Source organism: Cygnus olor, chromosome 7 (assembly GCF_009769625.2).
Source record: "Cygnus olor isolate bCygOlo1 chromosome 7, bCygOlo1.pri.v2, whole genome shotgun sequence".
NCBI classification, from domain to species: domain Eukaryota; kingdom Metazoa; phylum Chordata; class Aves; order Anseriformes; family Anatidae; genus Cygnus; species Cygnus olor.
Window position 1 is genome coordinate 2,737,131 of NC_049175.1, and position 18,007 is coordinate 2,755,137.

At 35.9% G+C, this 18,007-nt stretch overlaps 1 protein-coding gene across 50 annotated transcripts in view; it reads right to left on the reverse strand.

Moving 5' to 3' along the window:
- Positions 1–18,007, reverse strand: part of KCNMA1 (potassium calcium-activated channel subfamily M alpha 1) — a 481,181-nt gene that overhangs the window by 78,298 nt on the left and 384,876 nt on the right. For 22 of the 50 annotated variants that reach the window (XM_040562756.1, XM_040562749.1, XM_040562748.1 and 19 more), the window contains one exon: positions 17,062–17,235. The exons of the other annotated variants lie outside the window; for them this stretch is intronic. In XM_040562756.1, coding sequence (XP_040418690.1) covers positions 17,062–17,235 — 174 coding nt within the window. The remainder of the gene's footprint in view (positions 1–17,061; positions 17,236–18,007) is intronic. 50 annotated transcript variants of the gene reach the window in all.

Sequence of the window (18,007 nt, forward strand, 5' to 3'; positions counted from 1 at the left end):
AGAGCAACCCTCTGAGGTTACTGTATAACTTTGACTTTTCTTTGCTCCCTCCAGCTTAACTCAAGAGCATAGATATTCAAAATGCTTTCCAGAAATGCCAGTTGTTATCACTTCTCTATTACTATGACTTCAGACCTCGTTTAAGGCTATTCAAATTGTGGCCGATCTACAGTCTATTGAAGTCAGAGAAAACACTTACATGGACATCAGTTGACTTTAGATCAGGAGTTGTTCATATATCATGCTTCAGGGTGCAAGCTGATAAAATAGGACAGGAAGAAAGCATTTTTCATATATATATATAGAGAGAGAGTATTTCACAATTGGCTTGGGCATTTTAGAGAAGAAAGGCTTCCAATTTCAAGGACCTAACTTCTTGTTCCTGTGTAGAAGTATATATGAAATGTGATACTGCTTGTATGCAACAACCATCTTCCCTTTCCCCTGAGAAGTATGCACAATAGAAAAAAAGCTATTTAATTTAATTCCCAATTAAATCCTAATTTATACTTATTCATATAACTATGACTAAGTCATGGTTCCAACAAACCTTGAACACATTTTCTGGTTCTAATTTTAGTATTTCCTCACGCATTTTTCTTGATTTTGAGAATCTCCATTCTTCATTGTCTTCTCATCTTAGGATTCACTCTGTCACTGCTTATGCAAGCCATTACATTGTTATTGGCATACTGTCAAATAAAAAGCTACAACAACCAAAAAAAAAAAAAAAAAAAACCCACTTTATTTTGCCCTGTCCATCTAATTATCCAATTGACTTCTTCACATGTTGCATCCATACACAATACTATTCAAGTACAGTAATGTTTACTTTGGGAAAGGGTGAAGAAAGGAAGATATCTAAATTATAGGACTTAAAACTTTGTGTTCACGGGGGTGTGTTTTTCAGGAAAATATCAAAGTCAGGGCACTTGACTTGTCTTTTGAGAGTGCACTTTGTAGAATCAGGAAACTCAAAGTCTCTCATCAGGTATGGTGGGAATAAATATTCTCCCAGTTAAATTTTGAATTTTGTTATTCCATTTTGACACACTGTTCTGCTGTCTGAACACTGAGGAGGAGCAACGGCAAAACAGTATCCTTGTGTCTCAAACAAGAGCTGTTCAGAACCTGTGTGTCCTACCCTGTCACAATCAGTGAGAAGCTCCAACTTCAGAGCTCCAGCTGCTGCATCTGGCAAAGTACAAACGGATTGCTCAAAGCCACACGTTAACTTTTTAGTAGAATATCTGATGGTACCATGACTACAAAGACAGGACTGGGAATCTCCTGACTTGAAATTTAGTTCTGCTACTGATCTTTAACACAGCTTTGGGTTGCTCGTTTACAGTCAATGCCATCTTAAGTGAGTTCCTCACTCAGAGCTCTTGCTATGACTCAAGTGACCAAATTATCTGAAAACATTGCTGATAATGACTCATTTTCACAGGTCTGCCAGGTATAACATGATGAGGTTCTATCACTGTTTTGAAAGTACATTGAAAATATATTCCATAAAAACATACAACGTGCATATGTGATGAGTAACTTGGTCCTAGAGTGTTTCGTTTAGTTAGTTTAAATTGGACATGAAGGTGTGTATCTCTTTCACATCAGAACATCTTTTTATACCATATGCCATATTTTTTTATTTTGATTAATCTGTCTTTCCTTAAAAAACAAACCAACAAAAAACAACGCACAAAAACCAAACAAATAGAGATAATATAGTGTCTATGAAAGGACACTGATTTATTCATGAGTGGTCCTTTGGCAGTTCCCCATGGCATGGCATGTAAAGTCACAAGGAATGTTTTGGCGGGGATTATTTAAGAGTAGTATCACACAACAAATTGTAGCGTTAAAATTTTCCACACCCACAGCTGTAAATTCAGTGCATTGTCAAAGACTATTCTTGTTGCAATACATAGCAACCCACAGTGTACTGCCCTCTGTCCTCCTGTCTCGGAGAAGATTTTTGACACCATTGGTAAAGGACATAGAGGCAGAAGTTGCAGCAGTAGGAGGAGTAGGATGTAGTTACTCAGTTCTGTGTAACTGTAGGAGGAATCTGACCTGTTGCTACAAAGTAGGGGAAGTTTCCCCTTTGTGACTGAATATGCTCAGTCACTCATCAGTCACTGCTAAAACCAGTGGCTTATGTGGACAAAAATAAGCCCCTATAAAAGAAAAGATGGAATTCCAAAGCCCACTCACCACTGTGCCTTGCTTGTACAGTTTCCCTCAGCTCTATTAAATTCAGTGGGAAAATATACAATGCACTGAAATAACTTAGGGGAAAAAAGGGAGCACAGGAGACCTTGGTGATTGCTCTGCTCCTTAGGATTAGAAATCTTGTATTTACAGCACAGATTATGTTCCACAGGAAGAGAGAGTTACTCAGTGCATAGGAAAGGGATAGTTATATGCTTACTTATTTGGAGTAGGCCTCTACAAATCTCAGCTAGGTCTTGCTGCAACTGTTTCCTTCCTAAGAAGGTTGGGAAGTCTAGATTTCACCCTGCAGATACCTAATGAGAATTATTACTTTGTTTTCAAGTTCAAAGTGCCAATTTATCTCTACATCTTAAATATACACATTTCCACTGCAATTCCAACCTACATATCCTGAAATTTTAAACCAAAATAACCTTTTCCCTAGCCTGTTCATGACAAGTTTAAAAACAGATTTGTGATGATGTTTTAATCAACACATTTCCTGAAAAAGACATAGGAGGTCCCCTTGCCAATTTCCTTACCAGTATTACATTGCTGAGTAAAGAAGAGATTTGCATAAACTTCTTATAAATCTATGGGACTGTATTCCTAACTTGCAAGATTTTTTTGAATTCTTCCTCTGCTTCGTGGTCAGTTGTCTTAGTTTCTTAGTTCTTAGAAACACACAACTTAGAGGACATTGCTCTTGTTTTTTTTTATTATTATTATTATCTTTTTATTTATTTTGTGCGTGTGTGTTTGTTTATATATATATATATATATTTATATATATTTATATGAGGTTAATGTGTCACCAGAAAATTCATTTTTTATTCTTTATAAACTTTGCTACCATTGAATTTCTTTTCCTCCTGGCAGTTGTTTACCCTATATAAAAGGGTGTAGTACTGTCTGTGTCTCTGAACAAGAATTGAAATCCTGACATTTAACTTTATCTTTCTTATCATCGGCCTTATCTGGCTTTCATCCACATCAGTGGAAAAATTTCTAGTTATTAAATGTTAATAGGATCAGGCTCAGTGATCCCCAAGACTTTCAGGTTCAGCTGCAATATTCCTTTGAGATGAAGGTCTTCACACTACTGTTACCTGTGAACTCATAATATAATTTTCATGTTAACTAAGCATAAAATGCTGTGTATGTTTATGTACATGTTGGTCTTAGATACATAAGCTCACAGAGTATATACCTATTCAAGAACATCTGTATACAATTAAAATGAACCGAAATAGTAGAATTACTTTTTTTTTTTTTCCTTTTTTTTTTTTTTTTATAATATTATTTCTTCACAAAAGAAATACATTAAAAAGTTCTTGGGGGCTTTTCTGGGCTACTTATTTCTAAGCTCGCAGCACCATCTGCTGGTTATATTGAGTTTCAAGAACCAGTGCTGTTTTTGTATCTTCAAATCCATGTACAAGTGTAGAAAAGGATTTCTTACTGCTGTTATACATAGAAATTGTATTGTCAGAAGACAGATTTTTATCACACTGGTTGCAGTTAAACAATATTACTGGAAGTACGTCTTTCATAAAAATGGGGAATGTTAATAGCTGACAAACTAGTTCTCATATGCAAAGTACTGTAAGTTGCAGGGTACACATCCAAATTATGTATTAAAAGCCTATGATGTTTTTATCACTTAGAGATACAAAGTTTAACACTGTTGATGACAGTAAGAAATCAGTATTTTTTTTTCCCTAGGTGCTCCCTACTTCAGTGATCTCTATGATGTACCTCAATGTTGTAAAGCTCTATTTTTCTCTGATAAAGTGTATCTAAAAAACCAATATCATCTGGTGAATACATCAATATAACAAAAACCCAAGATAAAAATAACTAAGATTAAATCTGCATAATAACAGTAAAAATAGCAAGAGCTACAATAGAGGTGGAATATAATTCATTGTTATTGAGAATTAGGCAGGTATAGCAAAAAATAAGAAAAAAAAAAAGGAAGAAAAAAAAAGGAAATGGGTATGTGATGTCTGCCTCTGACTGCAAAAGAATTAATACTTACACCTCTGCCAAAGCTGAAATTGATTGTTATGGATAAGCAAGGGCTGGCAATTTCATAAGGGTAGAAAATAAAGCATAAGCTAACAAATCCAGTGGTGATAACTAATAACAATGTTACTTACAACAGCAGTTTGATCTCTAACAGAGTACTCTGAAGGATCAATGTACTTGGCAAGGATCATATTTTTCAGATAAAACCTAAGCAGGATCAAAATACATCCATACAAATAAATAAATAAGACTGTTATACATTCCCTCTGATTAAATCTCTAATACTTAAAAATACTACACTGGTAACTCTGAAATACATGTAGAAGTTAGGATTGAACTATTTAGAATTACTGTAAGAGGGAAATGCATGCTATCTCACATTTACTTCATGTAAGACTAGCTATAATGGCATAAAATATGCAGACTAACAACATATGAATGAATAAAATAATACTGACTTTACCAGCAAAGTAAATTGATAGTCTATTTAAAATAATAACAAATCTGCTTTGTTGTTTTTTTAAAACAAAAGATACACAGAGATGTCATGCTTGCTTATTTCACAAAGATCGGGAAGATTGCACAAAGAGATCATAATCCATGATGAGGAACAGCTTTAGAAAGGAAGCTTCATCAAAGGTAAATGCATTGTGCTACAAACCATGATGTGCGATACGCACATAGACTTTATGAGAAGTGAAAGTAGCCTAACAGCAGCATCCTCACTGTTATCACACAGTGGCAAGAGGAGAGGAAAGAAGGTAATGGAGAATTTTGACAGATTGTCACAGTGTTGAATTAGCAGCACAGGTTGGTTAGCTATGTCCCGCAAAACAGTTGGCATGTTCAGTGTTATACCAAGGAAATCATTTATACCCTGAGTGTAAAATAAAAGGCAGGGGATGTTCATTTCAAAGGAGCTAGCATGATGAAGAGGAAAGAAGACTAACAAGAAAAAAAACATCAAAACAAAACAAAACAACAACAACACAAACAAAAAACAACACAGGAACAACACTTCAAAGCAAATTCTGTAGAAAATCACCATAACTAATGCTGTTTGATTATCACACCATTTTCATGATAAAGTCCACAATGACCTGGAGAAAGAGGAGCTCTCTTCCACAAACAAAGAACTGATATACTGGCTATCATAAGATTTATGGGTCAGTTACTACTCTGAAAGTAACTATATCAACCACAAATGCCACAGGATGTCAATATATTTGGAAATTGTGTTGCTGCCAGATGTTTTGAGAGTCAAATACTAAAAGCATCCAGAAATCCAGTGCTCAGGGGACAATGACAGCTGTCAAGAAAGCCATCTTCCAAAAGCAAATTGCTTACAGCTCTACCTCTGAGGATTTTATTTTGTCCTGCTTGAGGAGAAAGAAGAGGGCAGACAAAAGACTCATATGCTAAAGGAAGATTAAAACCAAATGCATATTTTGACAGATTTTTTTTTTCCTCATGGGCAAAACTCCAGGATACTGCCGAGGAAATCTGTGGCACCTGAGGGACAACTCCAGGATATTTCTTGAGGAGTATACAGAGTTTGAGTATTAAGGCTGAATATATCAGCCCAAAGATACAAGTCTTGCATTCCGTCAAGCTACAATTTGAGATGCAAAACAGCAGCTTATCTATCTATTTAGCAGAAGTCCCAGTAAAACTGTGGATGAATAAGCTGAAGCATTCAGTCAATCAGCCAATGCAAAGACCATTAGAGCTTGATCATATACTAGACATGATAACACCATAAACTTGATTCAAAAATAAGAGTATATATTGTTATTCAGGGACGAGATGGCATATTCAGGAATTATTCAGAACAAAAAAGTTCCAAAGACCATGTTATAATAAAACATGTGGTGGTCACAGAGGAGATCTAATACAAAAATTAAAACAATTGCATGCTCAAAAAGAGACAAATTTAAGTGTAGGGTGTTGTAAGAATGGCAGAATTATACAATAGTGGTGTATTGTAGAGGAGGTACAGGATTCTTATGATGTAAATCAACATGCAGAAGACTTTGGTGCCAATGGGTTAAAAGAATATTCTTGCAGGATTTCAGATTGATGTTACATCAAACAAAGCTAGACTATCTGTTCACAGAGCCTTGGTTTGAGTCTTTCCTGTCACTGCAAATTGTGGGTTCTTTCAAACATAACCAAAGACTTTTGCTGAGTCCTATAACACTCCAAAGTAAAAGATACCTGTAAGTTGGACTCCTTTTATGGAAGATTCTTGTCAAATAGCTAGGATTACATTACTGATTCCATTCTCTGCAAGTCCTTATGTTATGATTATCACCACAGAACCTGTGCCGAATCTGACATCTGTCCTAAGTCTACTGTTCTTTCATCTTTCCTCCAAAGGCTGGATGATATGTCTGGATGAAGAAATCAATAAAGTACATCTTGTTACTCAGGACAGTGAAGACTCTTGACTGGTAACAATCAAAATATATTCAATGAAATGTTTCAGTACATATATTCATCTTCCCTTAGACATTTTTTGTGTGGAACACAAGCAAAAAATCCAGCTTTTAAGAAGTCTGGAAAAACTTGGATCTTTACCAAATGAAAACCGATTTAAATTGCTGCAGATTTTTCTGTGTGCAAAATGCATCAAAAACAACGTTTCCATGTCTACTTAAAAAAAAATACAATTTATCAACAACTAAAATTAAATTCAGATAATACTAAGAAACTGTGCAACCCCACACAATAGACTAGATATTTTCTCTGAAAATCAAAAGCAGTTCTTAGTATCCAAGAATTGGCAAAGTGTATTTTGGTATTTTGTTGCTTCCCCTGTCATTACAAAGCTTATAGGCCTATCTCACAACCAAGTAAAAAAGCAGTATTTCATGACACACAAAAAAAAAAAAGAAAGAAAATTAAAAAAAGGATAAGGTGCAAGAATGGCTATGAGTCTGATTCCATTATTGGATAGAAATATTAGTATGACATCTGAAAATTTCAGAAATGTTTTAAATATGTTATAAAGGACACTACATTTTGGAAGACAAAAAAGTACATCCTGTTCTACTCAACAGTGTATCTCACTTCTTTCCACCCTTCTGCTGCCTCATCATGTAAAGCATATTCATTTTCACACTCATGATTCTAAATAAATATTGTATCACTTCTTCACTGCCACCCATCTTATGAACAGCTGATCACTGAGAGCTGGACAGTCCTCTAGCATGTTTTGGTAAATCAGAAATAATTCAATAGAGATAAATAATGAATAAAAAAAATACTTGGCAAATGGCATTGGTAATGGAACATCAGTGTGCAACTGTGGATTATTCCTCATGTTACTCATGGAACAAGAATAAGCATCATCTCTACATTAGCCTCAAATGCAGTTGCTTTTATTCTTTGCTAAAAAGAATCTTGATTTTATTAGCTGATGGAACTTTATCACCCAAATGTTTATCCTGACTTCTAAGTTGCTGCCCCTATGTCACAACTGCTATCGTTACTGCAAATCCAAGCAATATGTCTTCTATAGGATCAATAACTACTATAGAAAAGAGGCTAGTTATAAAAATAAACCTTCTACAATGCTAGATGGCACACCTGCTAGTCCATTCAGGCAAAAATTTGCTCAAGAACAACATCTCCATTTCTTGTTGTCACTCTTCCTCCATAGCAAAGCTATTGTGATGTACACTCTCTCTCCATACTGTAATGCTGTCAAACAACACGTACCATTAGAGTTGGAGAGTGAAGATAATATCAGGAAAATGAGAATAGAGATAGTGGGATGTTCAGTGCAAATAAAACCTTTTATGCAAGAACAAATGAAGAAGATTGCATGACAAAGATCAGAGATTCTATAATGTGGGTGGGTTTGGTATTTTTTTGATTTCACTCAGCAGTTCCTCACAGTGAATAAGGTCTGCGTTCCAATTAAAGTTCAGAAGCTGCTAAAAACTGTAGATGATTTTTTTCCCCCCAGAAATCTAAAAAGAGATTCATCCCTATTGATGCAGATAAACAGAATTTATTCAAGCCCTCTTAGTATCCCCTTTCACTTTCCTCTCCTCCTCACTGTGTATCTATGACTTCCTTCAGCAAAGATCAGAATACATGAAAATTGGCCTGTGTAGGGAATCACTATGTCAAAAGGATGCCTATTCAGCTTATATTCGGTACTTCAAAACCTAAGGATCTCAGAGCACTTCTCATCACAAAATATAATACAATATATGGAAAAGGAACAAAAGTCACATAATAAGTCAGTGGCTCAGTCAAGGTAAGTATCTCTGTCTTGTGCCATTTCTGTTTCACTTTTGCCTAGCTAAAATTTCTATTCAAACCAAAATATCTGCAGGAATTTTTAACTAGATGTCACTAGCCACATCTTACACTTTATTAATGCTTTTTCCATCCTTCCTTTTCAGAATTGTACTGTACTAACAAGACCTGATTTGTATCAGTGAAGCATATATGTCTGAAGTAGCATACATTATGTTTCCTAAAGTCACTGATAAAAAGTGAATCACAACAATACAGTATTAAATAATATATAAAATATCACAATGAAAGCTATATCAGTGTGTTATAAAAAGGTCAGCTAACAGAAGTTGGTAAATAGTTTCACAAACAGTAAAAGAACAACTGAAATTTAACCTAAAGTACGTTGTCAACATACTTAAGAAATTATATACTAAACAAAATCTATGTTTTTTGTTGTTGTTAAATAATTAAAACTCTTCCTTTTCTGTTCAGCTACCACCCCTCTACTATAAATTCCGACAAAGTGATCATATAGTATGGGTGCTGGTTTTGGGGTACTTCAAGTACCCCACATGAAGTTACAGGACAAAAATCTCTTTTTAGGAGACACACAGACAAAAATCATGAGCTATGTGTATTGGCATACACAAATACCTGGAAAGGTTCTAGGAGCTCAGTAGAAAATATGATGACCCAGAAAAAAAATGTCTTGCAAGTTGCCTCTGGCTCCCAGGGACAACTCTGCTGAACCTACACTGGACTTGATAGAATCCAAAGATCTTTTGTTTTAATTCAATGGACTCTCTTAGCTCAGGAAAGCATTATGTTGGCTCCTTCTGGCTCCAATTCTAGCACTTACTGAATCACATAGTATGTGAATGAATGGACACACTATAGCTAATGTGACTACTAACCTCATTAAAAAATATATCTAAAATATATTGAATTATCAGATGATGGAAACGCTGTGCTTTTTTTTTCTTTCTTTTTTTTTTCCTCTTGTTTTTACATCATCAGAAACATTAACAATCTGATATATAATGCAAGCACATTTTAACTGGGTTTGGAGGGGAGTTAGTCTATTTTTTTTTCCTAATAAGCTGTATTCTATTTTAGATGTCAATATTATATCATAGTCTGTTGTATATTTCAATAAGCACCTCCTTGTGTACATTACAATAACTTTAGATCAAATGAAATATGGAAGACCTAGGCCAGAGAGAACTTCTTTTTCTATGAACATGATGGACAATATTCCAGGTCAGGGAACAACTTTTTTCTCTGAATTACAAAGGGATCCAACCAATAAAGACATCAAATGAAAATATATATATGTGTGTGTAATAAATACAAGAGTATGAGAAGTACAGGCTTTACAGATCAACTGTTCATATTAGTTTGGAAGCCATTTGAAAAGAACACAAATTATGCATTAAAGTATATCTATGATTAGCATGAGCTGATAGCTTTCTACTGTTATTGGTTCAATATTAATTTGAGACCTTGCCCAATAACATCAACATAAATTAGCTCAGACTCAAAATGGCAATCAGCTTGGGGGACCTATCCTGAAAAGTGGTACTAACATCTTCCCAGCATCAATGAGCTTCTCAATCCTGCAGCTGTTTCTAAAAGCTTCCTCCCAAAGGCACATTTAAAACTAAATTAAATGCAACTTTGACTTAATTAACGTTTTAAATGATAATGAATACAATGTAGATTCATGGAAGGCATTTACATTGCATTATAAAACTGATAAAATTTTAATAACTCTTTGTTAATAACTTATGTCTCTCCAGACCCATAAAGCCTAAGGCAGTTGGTGTGGTAGTCTAGGGTCTAATCTAGGTTCCTAATGCAGGTGGAATAAGGAGGCAGGAGACTGACTTGACATTTGACATTTGCTCCAAGCTTGCTCTGGATCAAGCCACTGTTTGTTCATAAGTACTTTATTTCATATAGTAAAGGTCAGAATTTGGGCTCAAGGCAGGGCTATGACAGAAATGCTCAAGCTGAAACCGAGCCAGCTCTGGCATCTGTCGCTTGAAATAGCTCAGAAAGAGTAGAGAGAGAGAGCTAACCGGCTAGCATCTGTCCCACACCAAGGAGGTAACAGGAAGAATCTGCTGCCTGGTGGTAAGAAACTGTCGTGATGAGTTTCATGACAACCAGCCACACTCAGGAACTAAAAATGCAAACATAATTTCCATGTCACCTTGCATAAGACCCTCTGTTTAATTCACTCCACAGGATGCTGACAGCATTTTTTTCTAGCTTGTCCCTATCAAAGCAAGCCACTCAGTAGTCTCTTCCCTGTGACCCTAGTAAGAATCACTACTCAATATAAAGGCCTAAAGGAATTAAATCTAGACTTCTTGATCTCTCCCTTCTCCACCTTCCCAATTCTTCAAAAGATTTGTTGCTAAACTTAGCAGGGCCTCCATGGTGACGTGAGATTTCACCTCCTTGTTACAGACATAACAAATTGGGCAGAACACCCTCCTATCAGCCTAGCAGTATATACCACATCAAAAAAGTCATCTGAAAAGGCGTGTGCTTCATTATTTATATTTTCTGGTCATGGGTAACAAGTCAGATTGTCTGATTTCTACCATTCTACTGCTTGACAAGGAACAGCTGGGGGGGGTTATTTTTTTTTCTACTCTTGCATTTCTACATCTCTATATTAATCTATATGCTTGTACTATATCCCAAAGAAAAATAAATAATTTAGCAGCACTCAGGTTCTATTAAAATATACAATAATAAAAGGAATTAATTTTTTGACTGTTAGACCTACCTACGTACTTGAAGTCACCTATCTTAAAATACATTATTTCATGCTACTTTTCCCCCTCTTATATTAACATCTTCTATTCAGTGTCTGAAAAGATAATACAAAAGTTCCAGCGCATTCATACACATAAAGCAATACACGAGACTTGTGATTTGCCAATACCACAGGCTACAGAGCTGGCTGCAAATATGGCCAAACTCTTGCACATACGAGCACTGACTTCATATCAGTATACTGCAACCCTTCATACACCGTAAGAACCTCCACAGAACAGCACGGGAATCTCCTACTTTTGTATTTTCTTTCCCAATTGTTCCACTGCCTAGTTTTATATGCTTCAGGACCCCATTACATAGTTTTGTTAACAGCAGCTTTCTTGATGGTAGTTCATTCTGAGAAGAAGGCTAATGAAGATTAGTTGGTTTTCTTCATTATCCAATAGCAACATAGACTACATTTAGATGATATACTGATACACCTGACTTTTCTTCTCCTGTAGTGGACTACTATCTAAACTGAGTTAAATAGAATACTTTGTCTCTGTAAAAATGAATGTTCTCTAAAACATACACAGCTGTTCGTTTTTACATTATTTTCGGTACTTCTAAAAGACACACAGGCAGACTTGTAGAGGTATTTAGAGGAAATGTTATGGCCACGACAATTCTCAGGGACATAACCCTGGATCCAAGTAATTTTATTGACTTCTGTGGGAACTGATGTAACTGAAGTAAAAATCTGTCACTCTGAAAGAAAGAAAATTTTTTGCAACTAGGTTTACGTAAATCCATCTATTCCCCACAGCATGGTTCACAGGCTTACTTCAAAATTATTAGATGATTATAAATAGCACTGTATGATTTACTTCATATGTGGTTTTGAATTAATATGAATTTATTTGGCACTATATCTTATTCTAATTGTCAATTTTCACTACTCTCATTAAAAAAAAATCACTACATCATTTGTGTAGAGGTTATACAAAATAACGCCATTGTTCTCCAGTATACAGAGGTAGTTTTTTTTTTTTTTTTTTTTTCCCAGAAAAGTAAGCTGTAAAAACATAATCGGTTTCTAAATACTTGTTTACAACCTTAGAATGCTGCCCTGATGGGCAACATCTCTGTCTCCTTTCCCAGCAGACCTGATCAGTTGTTTATTCCTTCCATTTCTTCATCCTCAAAACACTAAAAGTATGCTATTGGCACACTTTTTGTCCTGTCTGTGCATGACAGAGTAGACAGTGTGACCTCAGATGGCTCAGTAGGTTATATCTAAGAGAGTCTCCATCCCTTCTGTGGCCACAAGACCTAGGTTCATCACAATATACCAACCTTGGCTTATGCTACCCAGAACACTGCTCCACTCTTGTAGAAAATGATTTTAAGGCCTTTGAGAAAGACTCAACAGCTAACTTGACTGTTCTGTATAAACCACGTGATGGCACTAGAAGAGCAGGTGGAATAGACGCTTCTCAACCAGGCTTAGCTCAAAGGTAGATACATACTTTGGCCACTTTCAAAAATTAAGCTTTCACTTTTGTATCTAGAACTTGTCTTAACACAGTCTTTCTTTCTAAACAAGATGAATGGGAGCTTGGGCTGAACCATGAATTAAAAGTACAGTGAAAATCAGTCTTGTCTTTTGCTCTAGAGATCCCTGATATTCACCAAAGTCAGAGTCCTCTTGTAATGCTTCTCAGAGATACCAGAGCACGTCAATCTGTGTTTTCTCACAAACTGAATAACATATTTCTAGGCCTAGTATCAAGAATGTCCTTCCCTCAGAGCACAGGGAAGTTTAAGTTCCCACTACAGTAGGCATGGCATAAAATCTTGACAAGTTTAGATAAGGTTTCCTTTTGGAACCTGAACTTCTGATCTTCTAGAGAAGCAGCAGCCATATGAAACACAGAAAACAGAAATTAAATGTTTCGGGTTAAGATTCTGTCTCCATCCATTAATCATTTGAATAGCGCTCCCCAGGATTTGGCACATTCCTAAACAGAAACATCACACTTACTAGTAAAATAATTTCACTGTATAGGCCACCTCAATTTTTTCAGTTGCTGAGTGCCTCTCTTCACTCTAATTTGCATGAATCATAGAATCATTAAAGCTGGAAAAGACCTCCAAGATCATCTGGTCCAACCACCGCCCTACTACCAATGTCACCCATTAAACCACGTCCCTAAGCACCATGTCCAGCCTTTGCTTAAACACCCCCAGGGATGGTGACTCCACCAGCTCCCTGGGCAACCTGTTCCACTGCCTGACTGCTCTTTCTGAGAAGAAATGTCTCCTAATTTCCAACCTAAACCTCCCCTGGAGCAACTTGAGGCCACTCCCTCTAGGCCTATCACTAGTTACCTGTGAGAAGAGGCCAACCCCCAGCTCCCCACAACTTCCTCTCAGGTAGTTGTAGAGAGCAGTGAGGCCTGACGTGAGCCTCCTCTTCTCCAGACTAAACAACCCCAGCAGTTCCCTCAGGCGCTCCTCATAGGACTTGTGTTCCAAACCCCCTCTCTGGACATGCTCCGGGGCCTCGATGTCCTTCTTGTAGTGAGGGGCCCAAAACTGAACACAGTGCTCGAGGTACGGCCTCACCAGAGCAGAGTACAAGGGGATGATCACCTCCCTGGCCGAATCTACATTACCAAAAAAATTACTTGGACCATTTGACCACTGTTCATGCAGCAATCTACCAAAAGCAGATAAACCTGAAAATATCTGTAGACACACACAAAACTATTTCCTTATGTTTAGAAAGATCATCTCTATTTGTGTTTTTTTTTTCCCCAAACAGCTGCCTATGAACTCAAAAGCTATTTTAATGTAATTATATTTAACCATAATAGGTTTTTCATTCACTGATAGTACAGACAATATTATAGCAGAGAAAATCATTCAGAGTGGAAAATATACTGCAAGTGTTACTTTCTCTACGTATTATACAATTAACACACTAAATCCTGCATACATCATTAAATACGTAAATTGATATCTTCTACCTGACATCAGATTCTTACAAACAGCATCAATTCTTGCAAAAAATACTTATTTTTTCAAGAAGTTTGGTCTGTGATTTTATCTACCTTAAAAAAAGAAAAGCCTGCTTTTGTAACCAAAAGGAAAAGGGAAAAAAAAAAGAGAGAGAGAGAGAGAGAAAGAAAGAAATGCATTAAGCAATTGTAGAAGCAAACCAACCCAACTGAGGCACCACGACCAAAGCAAGCCCTGTAATAGTATAATGACCTTTAATGAGTGTCTGGGGAAACAATACAGTCCTAGCATAAAAGACAAAGGGCAAAACCCATCACAGCTCCACTGACACTAATTTAAAATGATTTTCAGAACAACTAAAGAATGTAAGAGAGGTAATCTGATCCACCAATCTGACCTCACTTTGATTATGGGGCCCTGCTGCTGCCATTTCTAATTGTCAAACACTCTACATTTCACATCTGCTCATATTTAATGAAAAGCTGACTCTCACCACTATTCTTTGAGTTAACTAGCTCTGTCAAGATGGGCATCATACGACCCCTGTGCACTGCAAAAGAAAACACAGTGATTTCTATTGAAGCCGTGCCAGTGAAATTTTGCATGTGTATATATATATATATATGTATATTTAACTGGAAAAGAAAGGCTTCTGCTGGTTTGTAAAGAGCATGAATTGGTATTGATTTTCATAGTTATTATTAACAGTCAAGGGTGAGTAGTCGCACAAGGAGAAGAGTGAGTTCTCTTTTGATTTGATGGAGTGATGAAGGGGGAAAAGCCCCTTGAAAGATAGGATGCTAAAAATCCTCAAAGCTGTCAATACCACTTATCCTTCAAAATATATTTAATGTGTTTCCCAACAATACTGATTCTGGTGGCAATAAAACCATGCAGTGGATATTTTTGGCTCAGCAGGCAACACAATCAAAAATGTTTAATTTTTCTGCCTCTGTATAGTCCTAAGTGAACTCAAAAGCTATGATAAACCTACAAATTATGGTTTTTTATTTCCTTGCCAAACAAGTGCTAATGGCAGAAATCTCACCCATTTGTAAGGGACATATTCATTTAGCCCTGTCTGCTTGCTGTTAGCACCCATACTGGGACCTAACCACTTAATCTCTGTACTAGTCCATATTAATGTAAACAATAGCAGACGTTGTGTTACAGAGGCTGTTAGGTTATTGAGGTAACACTGCCTGCAGTAACTCTCAATCCAGAAAGGTTTTGCAGTCACTGTTCTGAACAAACAAAAATATTTTGTTCTGTTTTACTCTAATACAGGACTCTCTGAAGGATAAAAACTCCTGTAGCTTAGAATAATATCTAAAACTGTCTTTCCCCTGAGGTGATGTACAAGTTACAACCAAGTAGATAAAAATGATATTCTGGGTGCTTATACAAATAAACAAAGAGAAGATTTCTGGCAAAATCTCTAAGAAATCCTATTAAATTCAACTTAATTGACACAGTCTTCAGATATAAAAATACTAACAAAAATCATAGTATTGGTATATACTCCATATTTGTATCTAGAAAAATATTTCAAATGTCAAAAGAGCTAGAGAAAAGTCATTCACCACATGGACTACGTACTGCAATACACATATGGCATCAAAAGGCAACCAGATGCATAATCTACCAACTACATTATATTCTTAGTAGTGGAAGGCATTTTTATTCATGATGACTTGTAATGTAAAGCGGACATGTTTCCTGATCAAAACTCCTAATATTCCTTCTAGATGTATCTGAATAATTTGTCAGTTTTTCTTTGCTATTTGGATAGGGAAAGGAAAAGAATCCCTGTCCCAAGATACAGTTTTGCCTGTTACGGATGTCTGTAGAGGATATGTAAAAAAAATAAAAATAAAAATCACTATTTAACAGTCTTCCTCAATAGTTCACACTGATAAAGAAAGCTTTAGAAAGCTTTAGAATCCCTACCACTCAGCCAAAGAATTAATAGATACTTAGACCTGTTCTAATTTCTCTCTCTTCTTCTCAAACTCTGACCTTTCAAAGAGCTTTGGGGGCATATTCCAGAATGGTACTGTCCTGCAAGGCATATTCCACAGCTAATTTCAAACAGTTTGCATCACAAAGTTTCCATCAGGCTAGCCCTTCTACAAAAGCACTACAAAAGGTACATTCATTTTATTAAGGTTTCTGCAGTTTCAGTATAAGATGGAAGGTCCTCCAATATTAATCATAAAAGACTACAAACAAAACTAAAGACAATGGTAGCAGTCTAAAATAGAATGCCAGCTTCAGAATGGCAGTCTAAAACAAAATGCTAGAAGCAGTTCAGCAATTAAGTTGTATCCTTTATATTTACTCACTACTTATTATATACTACTCTATTGCTAACCCTATTACAGCTGCAAACTTAGCACCAGTCACAGATTTAGACACAGATCTGTTCCTCCAGTAAAGCATATACTGGTTAATTAATGACAATTTATATTGTATGAATTAAATAAAAATGTCACCAAACTGCACTACTAAGGTCCTGCATGCTATTGCAAGAGCATGCTTCATAAAGAGCACACGAAGCAAAATAATGAATTCCATTTTTTGTATTAAAAATAAATAGAAACAGAAATATAAATACAGAGCTGTATTAAAATTTGGTTTTGAATTTTTAAAAAGCATCAGCCCAGTAAAACTCACAGAACTACAATGTACGACACAAGACGGGGATGATACCACAGACACCACAGACATGGAACAGCATGTGTTGGTGTTAAAACTTACAGGCACGTAAACTGGTGGAGCAATCATTAACAGAGACAGAAGAAAGTGGGAAGGCTCTCTCAAGGGTGTCCATGTTACTATGTACACTGCCTGACATGCAAGAGCAGTCACGCTCAGAGCGTCCGCAATCAAAACAACATGCCAGTTTCATTCTCTTGTAGATGGACATCTTGGCTATAACCATGTGTTGGATGGGAGGAGAGGAAGAGCAGCAGGTTAATGGCAAGGTTATATATATAACAAGGCAGCTGGAAGGTAATTTAAGGGATTTAATACAGGCCTTAGTTTATGTTAACAGTCTTGACCCAGGAAAAAAAAAAGCATGAGATTATTGATAACACTTTGGCTGTACATTAAAAGTAGGGCAAAAGATAAATTGTTCTTTATTTCTCTTCAGTCTTAAAGGGTGACCGCAGATATGGGAAGTATTACTGATTACAGTCAAGTGTTTGGATCAAAAAAGAACATGGTAAAAGCAGAAAATCCTAAGAATATATTTTTCCCTTGGCACAATTAATACTACAGGGCTAAAACAACAAGAATATATAAAGCTGCTGATCCACTACAAGTTTTTGATCTATTCTGCTTCCTGTAAAAGTTAAAAACTTTTATATATATGTGTGTATATATATATATATGTATGCATGTATACACAGACAAAAACACACACATATTCTTACATACACACACTCACACATATACATGTATACACATACACACATATATATAAATAAATTTATCCTCAAACATATGCTAATAATTACTTTGTATTAAACTGTGCCAGGGAACTCCTTTATTGCAATAAATTACATATTACTGGAGACTTACAAGATGTGCATAAAATTTTCTGAAAAATTGACTTCATTTACATTATATCTTCAGGAATTCAAATTAACTCTTGACAGAATACCAAAATTTGCTGATATAACAGACACAACTAATAATG